Source organism: Megascapheus bottae, chromosome 25 (assembly GCF_031878675.1).
Source record: "Megascapheus bottae isolate mThoBot1 chromosome 25, mThoBot2.hap1, whole genome shotgun sequence".
NCBI classification, from domain to species: domain Eukaryota; kingdom Metazoa; phylum Chordata; class Mammalia; order Rodentia; family Geomyidae; genus Megascapheus; species Megascapheus bottae.
The window spans coordinates 1,423,019-1,448,637 of record NC_143533.1 but is presented as its reverse complement, the minus strand read 5'-3'; the positions used below and the strand labels follow the sequence as shown (position 1 = coordinate 1,448,637).

The following is a 25,619-nucleotide window of genomic DNA, read 5'->3' as shown; positions in this document are numbered from 1 at the left end:
CATTAACTTTGAGAGAAAAAGCCAAACAAGAATAAAAGTCTGAGTTCAAGCCCTGGAATGGGCACACAAAAAAGCTAACTACTTTAATTTATAATATACATCATTGCAGAAAATTTAGAAAATATGACAAAAAGAACATCTCCAATTATCTCCCAGAGACGAAACTAGATATCTTAAAAAACAAAAACAAAAACAAAACTTTTTCCCTAGGTGTAGGGGTCTGTGTTCATAGTTTTAAACACCCATACTTACCTGTTAACAGCTTTTTTTCACTTACTATAGTTGCATTATTTAGAATGACTATGTGCTATAGTTGTACTGTATTCCTAAATGCCAACTTACTTCCAATATGTTGCTGTTACAAACCTAGCGACTATTCTCTCCCTCTCCCTCTCTCTCTCTCTCTCTCTCTCTCTCTCTCTCTCTCTCTCTCTCTCTCTCTCTCTCTCTCTCTCTCTCTCTCTCCCCCTCTCTCCCCCTCTCTCCCCCCCTCCCCCCTCTCCCTCCCTCCCTCTCTCTCCCCCTCCCTCCCTCGCTCCTGCCCTCCCTTCCTGTCTCTCTCTCTCTCTCCCCCTCTCTCCTTCTCTCTCTTCCTCCCTCCCTCCCTCTCTTACTCCCTCTCTCCCTACCTCCCTTACTTCTTCCCTCCCTCCCTCCCTCCCTCCCTCCCTCTCTCTCTCCTTCTCTCCCTCTCTTGATCAGATCAGTGGTGTGGCTTGAACTCTGGGTATGGGCGCACTCCCTGGTTTTCTTGGTGGTTCATTGGAGATAAGAGTCTCACACTTTCCTGCCCAGGCTGGCTTTGAACTGCGATCCTCAGATCTCAGCCTCTTGGGTAGCTAGGATTACAGGTGTGAGTCACCGGCACCCAGCCAAACCTGGCAACTATTTTCTTAGTAGCCTTGGCGTGCTATTCTAATGGTTTCCTTCAAATATATTCTGAGAAGTAGGGTGACTTGAGAGTGTTTTAAGGTTTTCAGTACACGAGTCTACATTAAACATGTTTTTACGTTGCTGTTCTTCTGGAACATACTCTCCAGTACATTGGAGATCTTGTATCTCTCTATGGGGATTATGAGAAATAGTTTGCTCTTATAGCCAGGAACTCATGCACATTTATTTATTTGCATAGAGTATTGTGTCAAAGAATGCACTGCAGTATCGTGGAAATTCCCAGCATGATGCCCAGGAGTTTCTGTTGTGGCTTTTGGACCGGGTTCATGAAGACCTCAATCACGCCATAAAGGAGAGTGGCCAGTCTCCTCTGAAGGTGAGGACATACGCTGCCTGGGGCTCACAGGGCAGAGAGCAGCTGGGAGCCCAGGAGGGGAGTGGAGAGCCCCCTGAATCCCCACTTTGCTGTGCTTAGTTAATAGGATGCAATACACTCAGCTCTTGGTGACACAGAGGCACATTTCACCATGCGCTGCCATTAAGGTACAGGAGGCGCTGTTCTGGAGGAACTCAGACTTGACTGGGAGAAACAGTTGCTTTGTATTCTAGGAAGACACACTGGGACACACACGTAGCGATCAAAAGGGGAATGTTAGAAGAGTTTAATTTTTTGAGCTCTAAGTCTACTTTAGAATCCTAAAAGAAACAACAACCTTATTAATAAGTGAGTTAACAACTTAAAGAGAGACTTCTCTGAAGAATAAATGTGGTATTTGTACACAATGGAATTCTATGCTGCTGTCAGAAAGAATGACATCGCCCCATTTGTTAGGAAATGGAAAGACTTGGAAAAAAATCATATTAAGTGAAGTAAGCCAGACTCAAAGGAACATAGTCTCAATGGTTTCCCTCATTTGTCATAATCAGTAGAAACCTTGGGCTGTCATAGCAGAGATTTGCAATAGAGCAAAACCTAGATACATAAGGCCATATAGTATGATGCTAAATGAAAGGATCTCTAGGATATAGAAACAAAAGCCATATAATGAGTGATTATTGTTCTTAATGTACTATGTTATCTCTCATCTCTTTTACTGTCCCTTGCTTATCTCATATTGTTACAGTATCTCACTTTGTTACCTGATATATTGGATATATTTGTATTTGGTTATTTGAAATTGGATAGGGAAGGGGGAAAAACAAGATGAGGTGTGGGGGTGAGGGGGAGGGAAATGGGGACCAAGACATGAGAAAGCGTATCAATGTATGTGAATTAAGGCACCTTCTATCTGGTGAATATAATGTAACCCTTCTATTAATTACAATAAAAAATATATGAAAAAAAAACAAAAGGGGAATGTCTGGATGTCTCTGCTGATAGAATTGTTAGAGCGTAGAAGTGAAGTCCCCTAATGGCCTTCCTAGGAATGTAATGATTCATACTCAGTTTCTCTTCTTTGGCCTTAATGTGATGGCCAAGTGGAGACTAAAATTGGAAACTAAAGAGTTACTTAGCTTTTAAAGGTTGTGCTAGTCCTCTGTGCTTCACATTTTAAATATCTAGTTGTGGTAAGTCGGTAACTTATTCTTGTTCAAGATCCTTTTGGGCTCGAGTATAAACTGTCATATGAGATACTTTTTTTTTTTGTCAGTCCTGGGGTTTGAACTCAGGGCCAACTGTCCTTGGGCTTTCTCAAGGCTAGAGCTTTACCACTTGACCCACAGCACCACTCTGGCTTTTTCTATGTGTGGTACTGAGGAATTGAACCTGGGTCTTCATGCATGCTAGGCAAACACTCTACTACTAGGCCACACTCCTAGCCCAAAAATGTCTTATGATATATGTCTGTGGCTGATGCCAACCAAAGTGAGACGTCCTTGAGGCCAGGCACCACGTCTCACTTCTCTCGTATCGTACACCTCATTCCCACGGGTATTCCCTCTGCATGGGGCAGTAGGTGCTTAGAACTCATGAAGTGGAAGGACATGAGACGTTGAATCAGATGTGAGGCAGAGTATGATTAGGTACGAGAATGAACCTCATAGTTAATAGCTATTAGAGAATTTAGACATGGGAACAGGTTGGGGCTTTGGGAGTGGACAGATTATGTCCTGGAAAGGTTGGGGTGGGGCTTTGAGGCGCCTCCTGGGGCAGGGGAGCTGCCTGGAATTAGAGGTGGACGAGCAGGGGTAGTGGCAGGTTGTTGCTGTCCTCTGGTTCCTTTAGCAGCCAAGTTTCTGCACCGAAGCACCTGCCCTCAAAATACAGCTGGTTGGGGAAGTCTTTTTAGGCTCATCTTTAAGAATTAGTACCTTTTTTTTTTTTTTTTTTTTAGCTTCCATCAGAGACAGATATGATGCCTGAGGGACCATCTTTTCCTGTGTGTAGCACTTTTGTACAAGAACTTTTTCAAGCCCAGTACAGGTATGAGCAAATAAAATGTTTTCCCGTTTTATCTGTTTCACATATGATTTTAATGTGTCTTAATTTTTTTTTTATTTTCAAAGATCTTCTTTGACATGTCCTCATTGTCAGAAACAGAGCAACACTTTTGACCCTTTCCTCTGCATTTCTTTGCCAATTCCTCTGCCCCACACAAGGTAAGAGCAGACTTAGTAACTTTAATTTTCCTCTGTAGGCTTCTGTTAGATTGACTCACTTATTTAGATATCTAATAGGCTTGATGCTCAACAGGCTTTGTTAAGGTGCACACACATCTAGGGGATGAAGACTTTTAGTTAGTTGCTTTGTTTCAAATTGTTAAAATTTCCATGAGGTCTGCTGTTTTAAGGAAAATTCCCAGGACAGAACTAAGTATGGATATGTTAGATTTTTATGAAGGTTTTGTTTCTCAAAGATCTTTGATTACTGTTGGGTAGGAGAAGGTTTTATTTCTCAAAGATCTTTGATTACTGTTGGGTAGTTCTTCTCCAATCCAAATGAATGTTGGATGTATCTTCCCACGTGTCTTCCAAATCAAATGTGGGTTAACTTAGTTGTTTGTGAGGGCTTCGGGTCCGATTTGTTTCACTTCTTCTGTATTTTAGTGACTAATCGATGTGACTAATGAGAAGATCTGATTTGATCTGTCCAGGCCTCTCTATGTCACCGTAGTGTATCAAGGGAAATGTTCCCACTGCATGAGGATTGGTGTGGCCGTGCCTTTGTCTGGGACTGTCGCTAGACTTCGGGAAGCAGTGTCTGTGGAGACAAAGATCCCCACGGATCAGGTAATTACCCTGCTAAGCCACCTTCACCTGAGCTTTCAAAGTGCTGCTTTCTGATTTTTCTAGGATTTCTTACAAATCTCTACCAAATTCAAGATTGAATGGTATTCAAGATTGAAAACCATTTGTATGTAGTGTTGAAACCCAAGATAAAATATGTAGAAAAGCTTGGTTTTTTTTGCCAGTCCTGGGGCTTGAACTCAGGGTTTTCTCAAGGCTAGAGCTTTGCCACTTGAGCTGCAGCACCACTTCTGGTGTTTTCTATGTATGTGGTTCTGAGGAATTGAACCCACGTCTTTATGTGTGCTAGGCAAGTACTCTACCACTAGGCCACACTGGGCCTAGGAAAGCTTTTGATGTTCCCCGTCAGGGTCTGCACACAAAGACACAGACATACGGACTGATACATGCCTAGTAACTTGAGCATAAGTTTTTTAAAAAAACCTTTAAACTCTTGCCTGAGTTTGCAGGGTGAGCAGGTCAGCTGTCATCTCAGGCATGTAGACATGTTTGAGGAAGGAAAAGCTGTAGCCTCACATGGAAACCTTAGAGCTTTGCTCTGTGTATGATAACTGAACTCTTCATAAGTTATGGATCAGTAATGGAAGGAGTATCCTGTGGTAATTGACAGGCTTAGGAAGCAGTGACTGTAGAGCTTCTTTTCCATTGTGGTGTTGAGAATGGATATCTTGCCAGTTCTATGTGCGGTACATGCTCCCATGTGGTGCTTGGGTTGAACCTAGGACCTCCTGCATGCCTCATAAGTGCTTTGCCACTGAGCTATACCCTGTTCCATTTCTTTCCTTTCCTTTCCTCCCCCACCCCCTGCATGGGGCTTGAACTCAGGGCCTGGGTGTTGTCCCTGAGCCTCTTCAACTGAAGGCTAGTGTTCTAGTGTTCTGCCACTTGAGTCACCACGCCACTACACTGTTCCATTTTTTAGAGGAAGAGGCCTGAGTCCTTGACCTTGTTTAGATAGGGAAAGTGGTGTTTTTCTTTTAGTAAGTAGTTTAAATTGATCAAAATATTTTCATCCAAAGTAGGCGTGGTGGCTCACACCTGTAATCCTAGCTACTCAGGAGGCTGAGATCTGAGGATTGCTGTTCAAAGCCAATCTGGGTACTAAAGAATGTGAAAATCTTATCTACAAATTATACAATTAATCACTAGAAAAACAGGAAGTGGGACTGTGGCTCCAGAGGTAGGGCAGTAGCCTTGAGCTGAAGAACTCAGGGACAACACCAGGCCCAGGGTTAGGTAGGGTGGTAGCCTTGAACTGAAGAGTTCAGGGACAGTGCTCAGACCCAGAGTTCAAGCACCATGGCCCACAAAAACAAAACAAAACAAAAACAAAAAACCCAAAAAACCAAACCTTTCAGCATGTTTATGACTTGATGTAATTCTTACTCAATACACTATTATGCTTTTATTTGAAAGAGTTGTTTTTTCTTTGTGGTGCCAGTCCTTAGGCTTGAACTCAGGGTCTGGGCGCAGGGCTTGGCACTCTCCCTTAGCTTTTGTGCTCAAGGCTAGTGCTCTACCATTTGAGCCATAGCTCCACTTCAGCTTTTTAGGTAGTTATTTGGAGATAAGAATATCATGGACTTTCCTGCCCAGGCTGTCTTTGAACCATGATTCTTAGATTCAACCTTCTGAATAGGATTATAGGCCTGAGCCACTCACTGGTGCCTGGCTTGGAAAGACATTTCTTATTTTAGATTTACCAAGTAAAATATTACTTAAAGCCTGAATAATTTTTCCTTAGGTAGATTGGAAGCTAATATGTAATCAGGTGTATAATAAAGCTGTTTTGTACTTTGGCCTTCTGTGACCTCAATTTGGGAAGGTTCCACAGTAAAACAGATATAATCAGCAGTGTTACCCAAATACAGCAAATAGGTCATGTTTTCACAGGCCAGATACTGGCACACTGATCAAGTGTTCACATTCTTCCTGCTCTGAAGAGCCCCTTGACTCCTCTTCCCTTCCAGAGTGAGGGAAGACAGAGGAGGCAGGCCCTGGTAGTATCCAAGGTAGATGCGGCGTGCCTCTGAAGCTTTGCTGCTGGCTTTATATGGGTGAAAAAATTATAGCTTTGCTTTTGACCTCAGCTTGCTGAACAGTGAATTGTATTTTTGAATTCTCCAGCAGACAAACATCATAGCCATTGTACTGATGAGAAGGAAATGTTTTCCTGGTCTGTGTCACCAGGTCTGTGTCACTCCTTTCAGCCATAGTCTTCCAGAATGTTAGTCCTGGTGGGAACCTGAAAATTGCAGAGCAATCTTCCCCTCCTCATGTGAAGGAGACCCAGAGAAGCTGTGTGTCTGGTTCAGGGCTGCAGGGCTGGTTGGTAGCTGGCCAGCACTGGAATTTCCTCATCTTTGGCAGTGTTTTTTCTCTGGTCACTGCTTCAGGGTGGGCAGTAAGGCTCTAGATGTTTGCATAATTCTCCCCCAGCTCCCCTTTCTCTGTGTCACTGTGAACTGTCACATGGACAGCCCAGAAACTGAAAGGTGCTCAGTACTCAGGGCTGCCAACTTGGAAACTAGTGCTTGTTCAGATTTTCCTCTGTGCAAGTACTAGTAAGTTTAGTAGTAACTACCATTAGTTTGTAAAGGTAGAATTACTTGCTGGGATGGTTGTTTAACTTGACCTGTGTTTTCTTTGATCTCTCCTTGCTAGTGCAAATTCTCTAAGCTCATACTCTTTAAGAGCTCTGTAATCTTTGTAGGGCTTTAGTGTACTAATTAATTCTTACTGCTGGACATTTGCCTTATTTCATTTTTTTCTCTGTGAGATATGCCCATGTTATTTGACCTTTTTAACTTGAAAAAGAGGAAAATGTAACAAAATATAAATGTCAGATGTGGACTTTCCTCTCTCCGTAGTGCCTGAATAGTGTGTCTTGAGGCTTTCTCTCTCTCTCTCTCCTGTGAAAGCGAGGGGTTAAGATGCTGCTTCTTGTTCTGTCTTTACATTCCAACTTAAAGCACCTGCACATTTAGTGCTGTGAAGTTCTGAAATCAGAGTGTAGTAAGTTACTGAATTATGGCAGATATTGTGCCTCTAAGTTCTCTCATTAAAGGCAGATAACAATAATTATAATAATGTCAGGGCTTTCTGAGAGCACTATCAAGTCCTGAGAAGTTTTCATAGGACAACTGGGAGATCATTGCATGTTGAATCTCCACTTACGTGCAACTATTGACATTTTCCTCGTTTTTCTAGATTGTGTTAACAGAAATGTACTATGATGGGTTCCATCGTTCCTTTTGTGATACAGACGACCTGGAGACTGTCCATGAAAGTGACTGCATTTTTGCCTTTGAGACTCCAGAGATATTTAGGCCTGAAGGAATTCTCAGTCAAAGAGGTAAAGGAGCTCTTGTTCCCATAATGCACTGCGTGAGCAGTGTTCCCTACTTTTTATCCCTTTAATATTGTATGATGGTACAGTTTTGTTTCAGGATTGTAGTAAAGGTATATACTGCTCTCTTCAGTTTTCATTTCCTTTTGTCTGTCACTTTTCTTGTGTCCAGTCAAATCCCCATTTCTCTTGTAGCCAGTGGTGATCTTTCTGGACCCCAAACCTGACTCCTCTGTATCAAACATCTGAGCCCTCCACTGTTCACTGTATAGTTTCACATAGTTTGACATTGCATAAAGGCTCTGCCTCTCTTAATCTGTTCATGTTTTCTTGTGGTTGTGTGCATGTGCATGTGTATGTGTGTGTGTTGGTTCTGGGGCTTAAACACAGGGCCTGGGTGCTGTGCTCCCAGTTTTTTTGCTCTGACTAGCATTTTACCATTTGAACCACAGCTCCACACCTGGCTTTTTGGTGGTTAATAGGAGAGAAGAGTCAGGGACTTTTCTGTCTGTGCTGGCTTCTAGCCACAGCCCTCTGATCTCAGCCTCACTAGCACTGGGCTGTGGTGGATATTTAGGTTACTTATTTATCCACAGAACTCTGCTATGAATACTTTTGTGGAAGCTATTTTTATTTTATTCTCTCTTTTGGAGTGGTGATGCCATTGATAGGAAGGGGCTTCTTTCTTCTGTCCTTCTGCTGGAGTATTATTGTATTAGCTGCATCTTTCTAGAAGATTAAAAAAGTAATGGATATTCAGTTAGACATTGACTAGCTGCCCGCCCTGTTCTAGGTGCTGATTGGCTGAGTAACATGATTGACTTTTAGGAGCTTTGAAGGCTAGTGCTCTGCTCATCAAATGTAGGTCTTCGTTCACTTACAGTGTGGGTTGGTCCAGAGAGCTTGTCATGTTTTCACAGTGGCTCTGTGTAGTAAGGACAGATTTTTCTTTTGTTTCAGGGACTAGAAGAAGTTCTTGGAACGCTGTAGATCATTCCAGATGTTCTTGTTTATTATTTCTTTTAAAGATCTATTTCATGGGTTGTTACTGGGTCTTACTTTAAACTTCATTGGCAGATGAACTCAGTAACTTGCCCTTCTAAAACTTGCTTAACATTTGCTAAAGTGGAGAGTTTTGATTTTCAGTTGTGAGATAGGTGAGACTAACTTAAAGGAAATAGAGGACGCTAAAAATGATCTCGATAGCCAGATGATTGATCTCCCAGTGGAGTATTTGTCCCTATTTTTGATTGTAGTTTATATCATAATCATTTCTTCTTTGTTCCATTGGGTCAGTTTAATTATAATGAATGAATAAAAGGAGAAAAGGAGTTTTGAGGAGATATCATAAGTTGTTTTTCATCTTTCCCAGGCATCCACTTAAACAATAATCTAAACCACTTGAAATTTGGCCTGGATCATCATAGACCATCTTCCCCGCTACAAGCAGCAGCCAAGCAGGCCAGGACGGACTTGCCTAGCTCCCGAATAGGAAGTGACAAGATTGTCCTGTTGGTGTGCAACCGAGTATGCACTGGACAGCAAGGGAAGAGGTGAGAACCAGGTCATTTCCCAGCTGCTCCAAGACACAGGGGTGAAAATATTCACTTTTAGTAGCTGCATGTACTTACTGAAGGCAGGGTTTCATAGCTCAGGCTAACCTTGAGTTTGTCATCTTCTTGTCATTGCCTACTGCCCAGTAGTAGTTAACTTTTGATTTCATACTTAGAGGAACCTGTGAGTGAGTCCACCAAATCAAGTGGGCTGGGAATCTGAGTCAGGAAAGACTGTTAAAGCTTTTGTACTGTTTGAAGGCTCGTCTCATGTCTGACTTATAGTACTCACTGAGGCCTTAACTCTTTTGAGGTCTTAATTAACTCAGACTTGTATAAGCTACTTTCTTAACAGCTAGAACTCTTGCTAGAGTGGTAGAGTACTAGTCTAGTAGCTATAAGGCCCTGAATTGAACCCCCACTATCAAATCCATCCCACCCCCCTTCCCAGTTCTTAACAAGTCTACTTACATTTCTCAGTGGCATGCCTTTAGGCTGGACTTGCTTTCTCTTCCTATGAAACTGGCCCTTGACACCACTATTCAGTTAGCTTTGTAAATCAGAAATATTTCCAATCTCCCAGCTGCTTTCCCGGAGCACAGGCCAGGCAGCTAGGGTGTGAACGAGGGGAGACTGTGGGTCTGCACTGGAGGAGGTGTTCTCCAGGAGGGAGCTGGTGGCAAGGCCAAGGCAGCCCTGTGAGGAAGAATAAGCTGTGTGGACATCCGGGGAATGCAGCCTAGATGCTGAGGCCAAAGGAGCATGGCACTGTGAAAGCACATGGCCGGCAGCTTGTCCCACGTGAAGTGGAGGAGGCCTGTGGAATTGCTGTTATGGCACAAGTCTCTTTAGAGTTAATGGCTTATGAAAATGGGGTCAGTTTCAGAAGGCAAAGTTCCTCTGTGGGTGAATATCTGGCTGCTGTTAGAAGTGGTGTCTTGGTGTTCTCATGTCTGTTTCAGCTTGGGTTCAAGTCATCTCATCTGGTAGATCATGCACGCATTCATTCATTGAGCATCTGCTATTTTCTAGGTAAGGGCTGGTTAGGCTACTTAGGGTAAACAGATCACAGTTTTTTCCTTTTGTTTTTTCAGTTGGTCATGAGGCCTAGACTCTGGGCCTGGGCATTGCCCTTGATCTCTTCAACTCAAGGTTATCACCCTACCCCTTGAGCTAATGCACCACTTCCAGTTTTCTAGTGGTTAATTGCAGATAAAGAGTCTCATGTTCTTTAGGGCTCAGGCTGGCTTTGAATCGCGATCCTCAGATCTCAGCCTCCTGAGTGGCTAGGATTGTAGGTGTGAGCCACTGCCCCCAGCTCAGATAACAGTTTTATTCTCCTGTAGTAGTAGAGGGTGAGGCAGACTCGTCCAGCCTGGGGGCACTGGCACAGCCATTCACAGGAAGAACTGATGTTGCTTCCTGGAGAAGGGACTTCACTGCAATACAGACCTTACAAGAAGGCAGGTGGGAGCAGCCTGCTGGGAGCCTGACTGGGGGAGGAAGTCTTTGCGGATCAGCATGCAGGTTCCAATAATGAAGGCCTGGGTAGAAGTGGAGGCAAGGACAGTGGTCCGCACCTTCAGCTGCATGTCAGAACCACTGGCTAGCTCCTGAGAAGTCTCAGAGCTGGGCTATCTTCCATACTGATTTCATCCTCCTTTGAGGCTGGACTTGGGCATCCATTTCCATGCTCCTGTGTTAATGGTAATGTGAAGCAGAAGCTGAGAACCTCCCAGCTGCCTCTGAGGCTCTGGGACATGGGAACCCCAGAGAGGACTTCTGTCCTAGAGCAGGAGCTTGCATTATCACTTGTTTGCCAGTGTCTCTCCTATTACATTACTAGGGCATGTCTATCAGCCTGTGGGACCTCCAGCCATGTCTAAACCTTACCTGGTGTTTGGTGTGCCATGCACATGTCACCCTCTTACTGGCTTTGCTGACTCTGCTGACCCTGTACTTCTGTTTAGTACCTGCTCCCCTCCTAGCCCTGGGTATAGGAGCTACATGATTTCATTGAGAAATCTAGCTGTTCTAATCTTCCTGTTTAGGGATTGTCCTAAAACGAGTCGTACTGTGATTCCATTGAATATACTTGGCCTTAGAGGGGTCGCAGCTTTTGGGAGGTGGTGACGACGTATTTGTGTGTGGTAGGTTTGGACTGCCTTTTGTTCTGCACTTGGAGAAGACAGTGGCATGGGACCTCCTGCAGAAGGAAATCCTAGAGAAGATGAAGTATTTCTTGAGGCCCTCAGTTTGCATTCAGGTTTGTAGTGTGCTGATATTCTAACAAAGCTTGCATGCACCCCATTGAAGAAATATTTATTATGAGAACTGTATTTGGTTCAGATTTTCAAATATGTCCCCCCTTTCATGGAAGGGGGAAACCATAGGGTTTCCTTAAGGTTCATATATTCTTTATTTTGTTCATTTTTCATAGTGTTTGGTATATGATTCACTTGGAAAAGTTTTAGAACCTCTATGTTTGTATCTTAAACACCTTATTACTGGGTGAACGTATCCATAGAAGATATATTATGTGGATATTCAGTAAAAGCAATGTATTTTTAGTTCTGTGTTGATAAGTAATTGAATTTGGGTGATCATACGTGATTATTGTAGAATGACTCGGCCACCTCTCTGAACACTGAGCAGGATCGTTTTTGTGGCACGAGCCCTTTGCTGTGCTTCTGGGTGATAGGAAATGCCCTTGGTGAGGAATCCAGCCTCACTCTTCCTGGATACCTGTTGCAGGTGTGTCCGTTCAGTTTGCGCGTGGTGAGTGTTGTGGGCATTACGTACTTGCTGCCCCAGGAAGAGCAGCCCCTGGGACACCCGACAGTTGAAAGGTAAGCAGAACCACATGCAGACTTTCCGCATACTCCTCTACAAGAGTGAGGCTGCTGTCTTTCCTATGTCGTGGCTTGTCTTTTTTTTTTGCCAGTCATGGGGACTGAACTCAGGGCCTGAGCACTGCCCTCAAGGTTAGTGTTCTACCACTTGAGCCACAGAACCAATTTTGGCCGTTTCTATGTATGTGGTACCAAGGAATCAAACCCCGGTCTTCGTGCATGCTAGGCAAGCACTCTACCGCTAGCCAAACTCCCGGCTGAACGTTGTCTTTTTAAGTTCATTTGTGCATTACATTCTTTGTTTTGGTTCATATTGAGTGGGAAGTGTTTGATGATTTTTCTTGAAATCAGAAAAGCCACTGAGATAGGAAAGCCATGTATGTAATAGGTCTGCAGATATATTACGCTGTCACAGTCACTATGATGGAGAGTCTCCAAAGTAGCATTCTGTCAAACCTCCTTTCTCCTTGAAACCCTTACCTGATGTCTAGTGGCCTCAAAGGCAAAGCATAAGTTCCACAGCAGAGGAAGTGTGACTCCATGCTTCTCTCTGGCCAGCCTTTCCTCTCCCCACTGCCCTAAGCCCGCCTTACATCAGAGCTCATGGTTGTTTGCATGTGTGCTGGTTTGAACCATGTGCTGTGCGCCCTCCTCTGTCAGGAACCCCTCTTACCCACACACACACTTCCATGATGTTCACACTACTCTGATGTGAGGTGATAGAGGATTGTGCACATGTGATACATGTACACATGTGGGGTTGGGGAAGTTTGAAAACTTAGATTGTTCTTTTGACAGTGGTTTCCCCCAATAGACATGTAGTGCCTACATTTCAGGACTGACATAGTTTTGTGTCAGAGTTTCCTATTTGGTTTTAAGCATGAAAGTTAAGTAATGAGATAATAATCCAAAGTATTCCATGGCATAAAGATGAGATGACAAACATGAGCTGTGTGAATGCTGAATGCCCCAGGAGATGGTGAGGACCAGTGATTGAGTAGGGTGGCCTTGTGAAGGACACAGGAGAAGGAGGACATGTTATGGTTTGGTGTGGGTCAGAGAGGGAGGGATATGAGGACATACTATTGCCCAGAAGCTTGACTCTGTCTTTGAGTTGGTGAGAAACTGAGTGAAGGTTGGAAAGGTTCAGAGAATATCAGAATGCCTAGATGCCCTATACAGTGACACTGAATTTTCTTTTGTTTCTTTATTTGCGAACTGTACCTTATAACTTAAGGGTTTTTCCAGTTTACTTGTAAACTAGTTACTAAAGCTGAAGTTATGATGGGTTCATTATGAATATCTTCTGATGAAGAACAAGATTTTTTTCATAATCACCTGATTCTAGTTAGAGAACATACTCATATTTCAGTAGAATCTTTCTTTTAGAAAATAATATGTGGCTTTTCCTCTTGTTTCTGTAGGGCATTAAAATCTTGTGGACCAGGTGGCACAGCTCATGTGAAGTTAGTAGTAGAATGGGACAAAGAGACAAAAGATTTGTGAGTATTTATATTTATATGAATATTTAGTATTCAGATTCATTGTTCTATGATCATTTTAGCTATGCTCCTTTGAGCTGTCAAATTGGCTGAAACACAGGTCTCTAATAAGTTTGTCTTATTTTTAGCTTAGTATCTAAATCTGTTGTTAATTCTTTAACAGGTTTATTATTTCCTACACATTCTTCCTAGTACTAGAACCTTAGAACACTTGCTTTTTGCTGAGAGAGAAGCTGTGCAATCATTAACTACCACGGAGGCCAAGTTACTTTGATTTTGTTACAGGCCCAACAGCCTTAGTAAGCTGTGTTAAACATATGTCCTAAGAGACAAAGGACAAGAACATACGATTTAATCCATCATGGTTCATGGACAATGCCAGAAAAAATGAACTCCAAGTTCGTAAAATAGCAATGCAGATGGAGAGCTTTTCCATGGTTGGCCACTTGGCTGTCTTCCACATTAACTTTTTGGGTTATGAGGTCATAGCCACTTTGTAAAGTTGCATTTGTATTTTTTTGTCTGTTTTGCAAGATTTGTTCTGTTAAGTGCTCCCCTTTGTGTGCAGCTTGTTTGTGAACACGGAAGACGAGTACATCCCTGATGCGGAGAGCGTCCGTCTGCAGAGGGAGCGCCACCAGCAGCCTCAGACATGCACGTTAGCCCAGTGTTTCCAACTCTATACCAAAGAGGAGCGGGTAAGAGTGGAGGGTCAGGGCAGATCGGGGAGGCCGGTCGGTGACCAGAGCCAGACAGATTCTGCCCAGGAAAGGCCCAGGAGTGGGAGCTTGTCAAGTTCTTTGTGCATGCTGTAGACACCAGACATCCAGTGATGTTCCTCTTAGGACTTCAACCAGAAGTACTTCAAACTTCTGATGAACTGAGGGACTCTAGAAACTATCCTTGTAGAGTCTGGGTTTTTCATAAGCTAAACATCAGGAGTACTTATCTTTGTTAATTTGCTTCAGGTTAGAATTTTTAGTTTCTTTAGTAATGAACATTTTTATTTTCTTTAGTAATTTCATTTAGTACTAAGAACACAGATGTCATGTGTCATGCTCCCCGCCCCTGTGGCTTGAACTGAGGCGGGGCGGGGGTTTGTGCTTGTTAAGCATACATCTTGTGTGCGCACAGCTAGTGTTGTACTACTTGAGCCTTGCCTCCAGTTTGGCTTTTTTTTTTTTGCCAGTCCTGGGCTTGAGCTCAGGGCTTGAGTCCTGTCCTTGGACTTTCTCGAGGCTAGAGCTCTACCACTTGAGCCTCAGCACCACTTCTGGCTTTTTGCTATGTATATGGGGTACCGAGGAATCAAACCCAGGTCTTCGTGAATGCTAGGCAAGTACTCTACCACTTGTCCAAACTCCTGGCTCACCAGTTTGGCTTTTTGCTGTTGATTTTGGAGATGGAATTTTGTGGGCTTTCCTACCTAGTTTGACTCCAGGCCTCGATCCTCCAGTTCTTGGCCCTCTTGAGAATTGGGATTGTAGGCATGAGCCTCTGGCATGTGGTCAAGGCCTGTTTTACAGATAATTAAGATTAAATGAAAAATTCATTTCCTTAGTTGCCTACGTCCCATATCAAGGCTCAGTGGGCACAAGTGGATCCGGATCCCTCCAGTCCTGAGCAGTGCCTTGAATGGACTACTTGGCACAGATCTGGGCAGGTGGGAGGGCGGGGTACCGCGAGTGAACAGAGGGACAGCGGGTGGATGTAGATGGGGCTCTGTGGGTTGGGCCTAGGCCTGTGATTCTTATGGATCTTGAGAAACCCGTACCAGAATTCTTGAAATTCGTTCAGGATCATAGTTTTCACCATTTTTTATTCTTCACTTCTTCACATAGGGAACCATGCAATTCAGGAGCAGAGGGAACTTTTGAAGTTCTCTCTCTTTTAAAGTTCTCTTGTTATTTTGAAGGTGATGTACTGAGGGGTGACAGTCACAAAAGTCTTTTTGGACAAGGTCACCCCTTCCCTTGTGCTCCCAGTTTTTCTCTTCTGTCCTCACCCATGAATTGTGTAGTTCATTTTCAATACAGTATCCAGTGAGCACCACAGCTGCAGTTATTCACCCTCTCCGTTTCTGTACCTCCCCTAACCCTCCCAAAGACATACAAGTGAACAAATAGAACTGTGTGCTGGGTAGTGCATGATGCATTGGAATATACAGGAGCCAAGACAGTGTTTCTGTCCATAAATGGTTCACAGACCATGGGAGGTTAACGAAGAGAGAAAGAAGAAGCATAGCATAGCCAGAAAACAGAAATGAGAGCAGTGTGGCTGGAGCCCAGGAGGAGGAAGAGGTCAGGGAGAGTTCAAACAGGGTTCATTCACTATCTTGGTAAATATAGTAGGTTTTCAAACAGCACTTGGCACCCTGGGTAGTGTGCAGTAATTGTGTACTGGAGCATGTGAGTGAATTTTGTGAAGTTTATTGCATTGGGCCAAAAACAACAGTAGGAATTCGAGGAGGTATGTGTGGCTTTAGCAGTCAACTCTGTGGTCAGGCTTTGGGTCCAGCTATCTGCAAGCTCAGTTTTTTGGTCAGCAGGGTGATAGAGGCATGAGCCACTGTCATGGTATCTGATGTAAGCTTTAGAAATGTACCCAGTGCTCTGGTGGCGACGATGTTGCTGTCTCCATGGCTTTCCGTGGCCACATTAGGATGGCAAACTGTGACAGAGTCAGAGAGAGCAGAGGGAATGGACAGTGCCTGCGAGTTAGGATGTGGCCAAGTGTATTGTGTCAGGGGAAGCTTGCAAAGGATCTGACGTCCTTCAGGCTGTTTGGAGAGCATTGTGTGGATAAGCATTGTGTGGCTTTCACATATTAAAAGCATGATGTAAAGATCTTGTATTCATAGAAGGAAGACCTCCATAGAAGACTGATGATCTGGGCCCTATATTGCCAGGTAGGGGCTGCCAGACCAAGGGAGACTTAGAGTGTGGCCTGCAAAGCCTGGGAGTTTTGCAGTAACCATGTACAGTGCGGAAAGCAAAGCAATGAGACATTCACAGAAACCTGCCTTTACTACAAGCACTAGGGTGGTTGAGAAACGTTAATATGTCATACAGCGACATGGTGGGCTTGCCACAAGATAATTTGAGCCCCTTCTAGTCTGACTTTGTGCCCTGCCCTTACTAGATCTCTCTCCATTTCCTTGTTAGGGAAACACTCGTTGGTCCCCTATAGTAAAATGTCTGATTGGAAACTTTCTTCTCCAATTTGCCTAGGTTTGATGGAGGTGGCATCACCCTATCCTCTAGCCTCTTGTCCCTGTCTGGCTGTCATTTTGGCTTCACCTGCCCTCCACATTGCCTGTGGTATAACCAGCTGTACCCAGCATTCCTCTTGGCGTGCTTGAGATTTCCCTTTTTCTCACTGTGTAGTCAGGCTCTGGTGGCCTTCCAGGTTTGGTAGTTCTCTTAATTCATCCAAGATTCTGTCCTTGGCCCTTTTTTCTCCTTTCCCAATGAGAACATCTTTTATCACAGTGCTTTCCTGGCTGTCTCACATCTGAGTATACAATTCTCACAGGTTGACACCTCCATCTTGAAGAGATGAAGAATGGATTTGACAGCAGGAGGGAGAGGATGTCATGAGTTGACAGATGTGAAGCAGGATGGAGGAGAGCAGACAGCTGAGAGCTGGCAGGGAAAGAATTACTTTGGGTGGACGTGGAGTGAGACAAAGCCGGAAGGTTTTGGTGGTTTGGGATAACTCCGTGTTTTTACCTCTAGGGGGCAGCAGTGTTTAAAAGAAGGGTTCATGTCAGTAGGAAGATGAGGAGTGGGGTATGGGAGTGTGCTGAGCTGAGGGTGTTTCTGTGACATTGAACTTTCGCCTTGGTAGTTGTTCATCTTGGTGGGACATCTGGCTACAAGGTATCTGGGTGCAGGCGTTGGCGAGGGACGGTTGTGGTTGTGTTGTGCAGTCAGCAGAGATGGAGTGGAGGACACTGTTCTGTGATGGTCTCGCAGCCCTTCAGTGGACCCTAACCCCAGCTGCACTGCTTGCTTCCAGCTGGCCCCGGATGATGCCTGGCGCTGTCCGCACTGTAAGCAGCTGCAGCAGGGGAGCATCACACTGAGCCTGTGGACGCTGCCCGATGTCCTCATCATCCACCTCAAGAGGTTTCGCCAGGTAAGAACATGCTCCGTCCTGGTTCCCTCGGCTTCCTCCCCGTGGCTGTTGGCCCTGGCCCAGCTGAGTATAAGCAGACACAGCTGCCTCTGCCTGGGGTTGTGTTGTGTTCTCATCCTTCACATCTGAACGTTGTAGTTCTTGCTGCAGATGTTTTACTTAGTGCTACAGGCTTTGTGTTAGACTTGTCAATGTTGCGCTTAAATTTGGCTGTATTTACTTTGGGATTAAGTAAAAATGACAAGGGATGGTCCTTCCTGGGGGAGTCCAAATCTATTTCTACCTCATATGATACGGAGGTCTTCCTGTTCTCAGTGGAGATGAGTCAGAACTAGAGAGCTGCTCCGTGTTGCTGGCTATGTGAGTCAGCCCTTCACAAAGACTGAGGTTCTCTCTCTGGAGGTCAGGATTGTCCTGGGCAGCCCCTGTGTGACAGGTGTGGGAGGTGGGCATTCGTGGAATTGGTATGGCCTATCTATGAGGCCTGTGTGTGAAAGGTGAGCAGGTATTTCTAGGGAAGATGGGCGCTGGGTGCACACACAGTGGTGGAGGGGGCAGTGTAGACACAGGGCCTTGCCTAGACAACAAGCCGGCAGAGCTGCACTGGATGATACATTGGAGAGAGGGGGGTGGTAGAGGACAGTGGACCAGGCAGACTCCGGGGGAAGCATAGAATTCTTGGGGGCTTGAGCAGTGAAGCAGCACTACCCAAACGATATTTTGAAACAATATTTCTGATGGCTACGTAGAGAGCAGAAGAGGCTAGAGGACGAGCTGGAAGAGCCTTGGTCCATCTGGAGAGGACTGCTGATGGCTTGGGCTAGGAGGACAGATGGAAACATCTTGAGAGGGGCTGCAGAGGAGCCCGCAGAGCGAAGTGTGGACATTTGTCTCGGCTGGGCTTTGCAGGTGGACAGTTGGCTGAGGGTTCAGATGCCAGCCCTCTGTGTCTCTGTCCTCTTACACACACCGGTTCCTTGTACTTGCTGTTTCTTTTAATGATCTGTCATCACTTTCCAGAACCCCAGACTCAAAGCTGCAGTGGTTTGTGACTTCTCTTCACTGTAGCTCTATGGGCAGGCCCTTCTGTAACCTTGCTGAGCCTTTGTGTTGACTCCTGTGCATCTCCTTTCTCCCTCTCTTTTCCCCTCCTCGTCCTTATTTCACATCTTCTGCTTGACTTCTTAGCCTCTGTTAGCCCCCTAACATCTTTTATGCTCTGCTCAGCTCTTCAGCCATGAGTTGGCTGAAAGCCTTGGTGTGCCCCTTGGCTCCAGAGTGAGCTTTGTTGAGAGTGGTGCCTTCCTCCCCTGAAGACTCTTCAGGTTGGCGCGTCTCTGGTTTGTTGTTGTAAACTTCCCATGTACACAGATACACACAGTCATATCTCTTCAGCTAATGCATGGATTTCAAGGGGTTCTCTGGGCTTCATGAAAACTGCACATTGCCCAGGTTGCTAGTTCAGTGAAGATATCAGCTGAGTCACTGTGAACTTTGGTTTTTGCACTGTTACTTGGGTTTGAATGCAGGGTCTTGTGCTCGTGTGGCTTGGCTTGCTCAGCTGGCACTTTTAACACTTGAGCCACATGTCCGTAGAGCCTGGCTTTTTGCTGGTTATTTTGGTGGTGGAGTCCTGTGGACTTTTCTGTCCAGCTGGTTTCAAACCAGGATCTTCTGGGTCCCAGCCTCCCTAGTGTCTGGGCTACCACCGGTGCCCGACCTGTTGGTGTGAACTTGTGGCAAAGAGAGGAACGGCCTGACTTTTCTGTGCTGGGCACTGGTGTTTGCCCTTGATGGAGCTGTCACTTTATTGGTCCAACACCTCTGTAACAGAGGTGTCAGGATGAGGCATCAGGAGTTATCTTTTTTTGTAAGCTAAAATCCCAGAAAACTTTAGTGATAAGAAAATGGAAACTCAGATGGGCTCATTTATCTCTTATGAGTCGATTCTTTCTGGTTCCTAAAGTTTTATGCTGAAACCTGTTCCTTTAGCCATTTAAAACGTCATTTCTTTCCCTGTTTGCTTTGTCTTGGGAAACCTCAGATAAGTGTCTGAAACCGCTCTAGCTGATAGCATCCACTCATCTGCCGTCTGCTTGGATTAAAATGTCACTGGAACTTGTTTTTCTTCTTGCACAGGAAGGAGACAGGCGTATGAAACTTCAGAACATGGTCAATTTCCCCTTGACTGGCCTGGACATGACACCTCATGTGGTTAAGAGAAGCCAGAGCAGCTGGAGCTTGCCATCCCATTGGTCCCCGTGGAGACGGCCCTATGGACTCGGGAGGGACCCTGAGGACTCCATCTATGACCTGTATGCTGTGTGCAACCACCATGGCACCATGCAAGGGGGGCACTACACAGGTCTGCACTTGGAGAGGCTGCGGGGCTGGGCGCCGCTCTCTTCAGGATGGCTGCTTGTTTGTGTGGGGGGGTGGGAAGAGGATGGCTTTGAAGCTCCTTTCTTTCTCTAGTGCCTGTGCCAGCTTCTCTTCTTCGTGTGAGAGTGTGTGTACAGTGTGTTTTGTTCCCTGAGGACTCTGCATTTCCCAGTGGGCTCCTCACTTGAGATTCTGCTCTAGTCGCTTGAGGCTCTTGGTATCTCTGTAATTCAGATGATTGTGAACCACTTTTATAGTGCTGATTTTGTTTTGTTTTTAGGCACATATACTTTTTTACTTGTAGAAACAACTCTAGTCTTTTAGGAAGCTTGCAGGGGATGTGGGAAGCGAGAATGAGTAATGCCATGGTGGGCTTGTTTCTCAGATAACCACAGCTAACATCCTGAACCCTTGTAATGGGACATAAGCCGCTGACGTTGTTACCACTTTGGCCACACTGAAGTTTGTAATTTGGTGACATTCAGTGTGTTCACACTGTTGTTAAGTTGTTACCATGGTTCATCTCCAAAGTTGTTCTCATCTTCCCAAGAAGTAACTCTGTGCCATTTTCTGTCTCTGTGGATTTGACGCCTCTCAGTACCTCTGATCATTGAAATCCCACCATGTTTATTCTTTTGTGACTGGTTTATTCTGTGTAGTATAATGTGTTAAAGGCTATTTGTGTTATAACATGTATCAGAATTTCCTTTTGAAGGCTAGACAATGTCTCATTGTATGTTCGTAATAGTTGGATAAATGTCCCGTGTTTTCCCTTAACTTTTCTGCTATCGTGAAGATTCTAGTGTATTTTGTTCAAGTGAACATTTATTAGGCATCTTGTCATTAGCTTGCAGTACACTCTACCAGAGACAAGACTAGCTTCTTGTCTCCAGGAGTATAATCATATAGGGGGGAAGACTTCATTAGAAACTAAATGTGGAAGGGCAGTACTGTGTAGTAGGTGTGGGGGGAGGTACCAGAGGACTGTGTGGCCGAGAGTGCTGACAGCCAGGAGAACCCACTGAGATTAGTGATCTGCTGCCTGAGCTTTGCCCCCTCAGGCTGGCAGAGGCTCTGCACATTGAGATATTGAGATGGTAAAACTTGAGTTGCCTGGTGATGTTGGAGTCACTGATGTTTGGATGTTGAAATGGCCTGACATTGCTTTTCTTAGACATGGCCCCATTATTAAGTGGTGCCTGGCTGTATATTGCTGAATACCTAAATGGTTTCTGGTTTGAACTCTTACTCAAATACAGATGAGCTTCTTTGTACATATCCACTTTTCCGAGTTTTAATCCCACCTTCCATTGAGAAGAGGTGGAATTGGAAATGGTATTGTTGGGCGTGCCTATGGACTCTTTGGAGGCCTGGCAGGATGTAGGGCTTCTTGCTTGGTTATGGGTGGCTATGTTAAGTTAATCTGTGCAGGTGGTGAGGACTCAGATTTCCTCATCTTTTATATTCAGTGGACTTCATGTACATACTTCTCAGGGACTTTATTTTCTTCCTCAGTGTAATGGTTTCCCTAACAAGACCTAGTGCTGCCATTGGGGTGGGGGTGGACATGACGGAGGCCTGGCCTCTGCCACTTGCTAAACATCCTTAGCAGTTAGCCACATGCCTCCCTGCCCCCTTAGCGCACAGTAAAGGAGTCTACCGGCTTTCTCAGCTTTGCCGCTGCCCTTTTTCAACTTGCTCTTGTTTCCTCCTGGGTTTGGGGGCTAAGAGGTCAGGAGGATGTCTAGATGCAATCTTGTATTCTTGAAATCCCTTTAAATATTTAGATGTTGCCAGCAGCCATTGTTGGAGCCTTTGAGTATCTCATAATGGAGTGGTTTGGATTACCTCTTCTTGCCTGGGGAAGCACTTACAGAAGAGAGAGGCTCCTTATGGGTTCTCATCTCATAGAAGATGAAAGTTCACTTGACGGCTTCAATATACTTTATTCCTTGCTGCACACTAGTTGGGGTTATGGTTGAAGTTAGGATGTAGTATTTGGTACCTTACATATTTTGTTTGTATTTTCTGAGAGCCATTGCTTGTGACATTTGTGTTCTTGGATACTCAGTCATGGACTTTTAGACTGGAAATGCACTTAGTGGTTCTTTAATTTCACCAACAACTTGTGCAGTAGTGCCTTTGCCTGCCCTGCTCATTAATACCCATATAGCTGCAGCTTCGGCAGACAAGTCATCAGGAAAGTGTGGACTGGCTGGTTATGTGTTTTCTAGCACAAAGCTGTCACGGGAGCTAGGACAATGCTGGAATCCTGCTGCTCTTTATGTAGAACAGACTTCGAGAAGGGCTGGCAACCCTGGAGTTGAGTATACTTTAGTGAAAGGGACTTGGCTGAGAATCTAGGCCTGTCATCCCACCTCTTGGTCTTGGCCAGGGTAACCATAGGGTAACCAGGGCCTTGGCCCAGGAACCACACTGTGGTGGTTCCTCTTACCTAGGAGGTATGCAAATGGGTTTGGGTTTATTTCCTCTTTCCCATGTTTAAGCCATGGTGCTGCTTGTCTAGTGTTATATAGGCCATTTTAAAAGCATCAAGCACTGTTGGATTAAAGATGCAGTTAAGATTTCATGTGAGATATCTGGGAGTATTCTCCACTTTGCAGTTTGTGGTATAACTGCATGGTTTGTGCATGGCAAACTCATGGGGTTGGCAGGTTTCTAGCTGCTGTTCACACCTTCTGTGATGAAGGCCTTGTCTCTGTTTTAAGACTCCCAGGAGTTTGGCCTAGTGGTAGTAGAGTGCTTGTTTAGCATGCATGAAACCCTGGGTTCAAATCCTCACTACAACATACACAGAAAAAGCTGGAAGTGGTGCTGTGGCTCAAATGGTAGAGTGCTAGCCTTGAGAAAGCCCAAGGACAGTGCCCAGACCCTGAGTTCAAGCCCTAGGACTGCAAAACAAGCCCTCTTAGTTCTTCAAGAGCTTATACTTTTGTATAAATAAAATAACACCACAGCGAATCTGATGGCAGTGAGCATTTTCCAATACTTCCCTCTGTTTTGGAGTGGCTCTGGCTTAGTACTGAGGAAGAAGAGCACGTTGAGTTGTCTTGTTCGTTTAGTGAGTTATTTTGTGCCCTGTTTTACACATGGTGACCGAAGGGACACAGAGAAACTAGGATTATTTTTTCCCCTTCTCTTGGTGTCCCTTATAACTCCTCTCCCATCAGCACTCCAGAGAGGCAGTCACCTCTCCTGCTGGCTCCTTCATGCATCCGCTTGGCTGCATCCCATTTGCCAAGCAAGTGCTGCCTCCAGCTCCATTGCTTCCCTCCCCTCTTCCCCCCCTGGGGTCTCGCAAGTCCTGAGCTGTGAGTGACTTCCTACTCCACTTTTTTTTTTTTCTTCTTAATATATCTGCTTGTTGGGGAACCTGTCTGTCATGGTCTCCTTATCTGGGTCCCTTCTCTCACTTTGTTTCCCTTCCAGATCATTCTGTGATACTAGCCTGTGTTTGTGGACATAGCTGGCCTGTAACTCCTAGATGTTGGGGCAGTCCCTTCCCCATGTGTGACAGTCAGGATGTCTCCATTAACGGCTAAGTGTCTCCTGTAGGGCAGAATTGTCCCTGGTTGAACTAGAACTCTTACGTTCTTGTAATCGTTTGGAATTTCTTAGCACTTTTTTAATTTTTTTTTTTTTAGTGCGATGTGGATTTTTTTCTTAATACCTCTTTGTTCCTAAGGGCAGCATTGATGTTCTTGAAGTGGTGATTTAAGTGAGAAGGATATTGTGAGGGCAGAGAGGGCAGAATGCAATGGCTGCCACAGCCTTGTGGGTACTGATGCTGGGCTCTTTTTGGCAGCATACTGTAAGAACTCTGTGGACGGCCTCTGGTACTGCTTCGATGACAGCGAAGTGCAGCAGTTGTCAGAAGATGAGGTGTGCACGCAAACGGCCTACATCCTCTTCTACCAGAGGCGGACTGCCATCCCCTCCTGGTCAGCCAACAGCTCAGTGGCAGGTAAGGCTGCTTCTGCTCTCTGGCTTAGCGGGTGCTAATTCATGGTCCAGAGGAGAGAGTCCCCAGAAGTCTTCACGATGGATCAGATACAGTCACATTCCCATTTACTCTGGAATTAATCAAGGAAGTGGGGATGGCTTCGGAGAGCCCCTGCAGGCCAGCAGAATTCATGCAGTCGCATGCAGAGCCTGGCTCACCATTGCCAGATAGCAGCCCTGCCCTGCTGCTTGGAGCCCTCCCCCGACGGTGTGTGGAGATGTCTCATCCAAGCCATCCACTCATGTTTCATATGGCCATGACCGTGGCACCGAGCTAGTGGAAGTAATGGTGTGGAAGGGAGCACACCTCGTAAAGGGTCAGGGGCCGTTAGAAAGAGTTCTTTCCCCTTCTGTGAGGGGACGAAGATGGCTGCCGTAGTAGTCTTAGACAGTTTGGTTTATGGGATGGGACCTGGCCTGTTGCCTTAGGAGTGGAGGAACATGTGCCTGCACACGACTTGTCACACATGATCTGATCAAGGGACACATGCTTCCTACACAGAATATGAACGTGAAGGGAGCATGACAGAGGACTGAGCATGTAGCATCTCATGGGGGTTGGGGGAGTAGTGCCCCGGGCTCCTCTCCAGCCTCTGATGGGAAAGGGACATCACTCAACAGAGCTATACCCTCTCTGCACAGCTGCCTGCCCACAGCAGGCAATGGAAGGTCCACACAGTTCAGCTTTTGCTCAGAACGTTTCAGGGTCTGGAGCAGGTAGGACACATTCTGGTGATCTACCTGAGGTGGCCATGTTGCTTCATTAGTCAGTTGCTTTACTATAAACCTCATGTGCAGGAATTGCCCGGCCCTTTGTTCTTCAGCCTTACTCAGTAACAGGCTCCAGAGTTTTGTCTCACCTGAGTGAGAGGATGCCAATTTCCCAGCTCAACTGGCAGCATCTGCATGAAGGTTGGGCAGCGCAGGCTGGACACTGGCCATACCCACCTCAGCCCCCACCCCCTTTCCTGCAGGCTCCACAAGTTCCTCCCTGTGCGAGCACTGGGTGAGCCGACTTCCAGGAAGCAAGCCAGCCAGCGTGACCTCTGCGGCCTCTTCCAGACGCACTTCCCTGGCCTCGCTCTCTGAGTCCGTAGAGATGACAGGGGAGAGGAGTGAAGATGACGGTGGGTGAGGGGGTCTGTGAGTGATCGGATGGAGCATGGAGTTCCCCAGAAGATCTAGCTCTCCCTCTCTGTCTATCTCTTCTCCCCCTCCTCTCTCCTCTTTCTCCTTTCTCCTCTGTCTCCTCTCTCTCCTCTCCCTCTCGCTCTCGCTCTCTCTGTCTCTCTCTCTCTGAAGCTGTGGACTGGGGCCATAAGAAGTAACACTTAACAACAGGACCAGGGCTTTCTTTTCTCTTTTTTTTTTTTTTTTTGCCAGTCCTGGGCTTGAGCTCAGGGCCTGAGCACTGTCCTTGGACTTTCTCAAGACTAGAGCTCTACCACTTGAGCCTCAGCACCACTTCTGGCTTTTTTCCTATGTATGTAGTACCGAGGAATCGAACCTGGGTCATCATGCATGCTAGGCAACCACTCTACCACTAGGCCAAACTCCCGGTCTCCTTTCTTTTCTATTTTTTTATCTCCACTCACACATTCTAACAAGCAGGCTGGAGCTTGGACTCTGGAGAGCACAGCACGCTCAGTGTTGAAAGTGGTTGTATAGACTCGGG

General features: G+C 45.5%; 1 protein-coding gene across 1 annotated transcript in view; it reads left to right on the top strand.

Moving 5' to 3' along the window:
* Usp31 (ubiquitin specific peptidase 31) overlaps positions 1–25,619 on the top strand; it is a 61,525-nt gene that overhangs the window by 30,425 nt on the left and 5,481 nt on the right. Inside the window, exons 2-15 of the mRNA XM_090357834.1 lie at positions 1,133–1,270; positions 3,231–3,319; positions 3,403–3,495; positions 3,990–4,125; positions 7,354–7,498; positions 8,865–9,045; positions 11,200–11,311; positions 11,800–11,894; positions 13,322–13,399; positions 13,968–14,097; positions 17,420–17,539; positions 19,679–19,904; positions 23,748–23,906; positions 24,919–25,071. Of these exons, the coding sequence (XP_090213960.1) occupies positions 1,133–1,270; positions 3,231–3,319; positions 3,403–3,495; positions 3,990–4,125; positions 7,354–7,498; positions 8,865–9,045; positions 11,200–11,311; positions 11,800–11,894; positions 13,322–13,399; positions 13,968–14,097; positions 17,420–17,539; positions 19,679–19,904; positions 23,748–23,906; positions 24,919–25,071 (1,855 nt within the window). The remainder of the gene's footprint in view (positions 1–1,132; positions 1,271–3,230; positions 3,320–3,402; positions 3,496–3,989; positions 4,126–7,353; positions 7,499–8,864; positions 9,046–11,199; positions 11,312–11,799; positions 11,895–13,321; positions 13,400–13,967; positions 14,098–17,419; positions 17,540–19,678; positions 19,905–23,747; positions 23,907–24,918; positions 25,072–25,619) is intronic.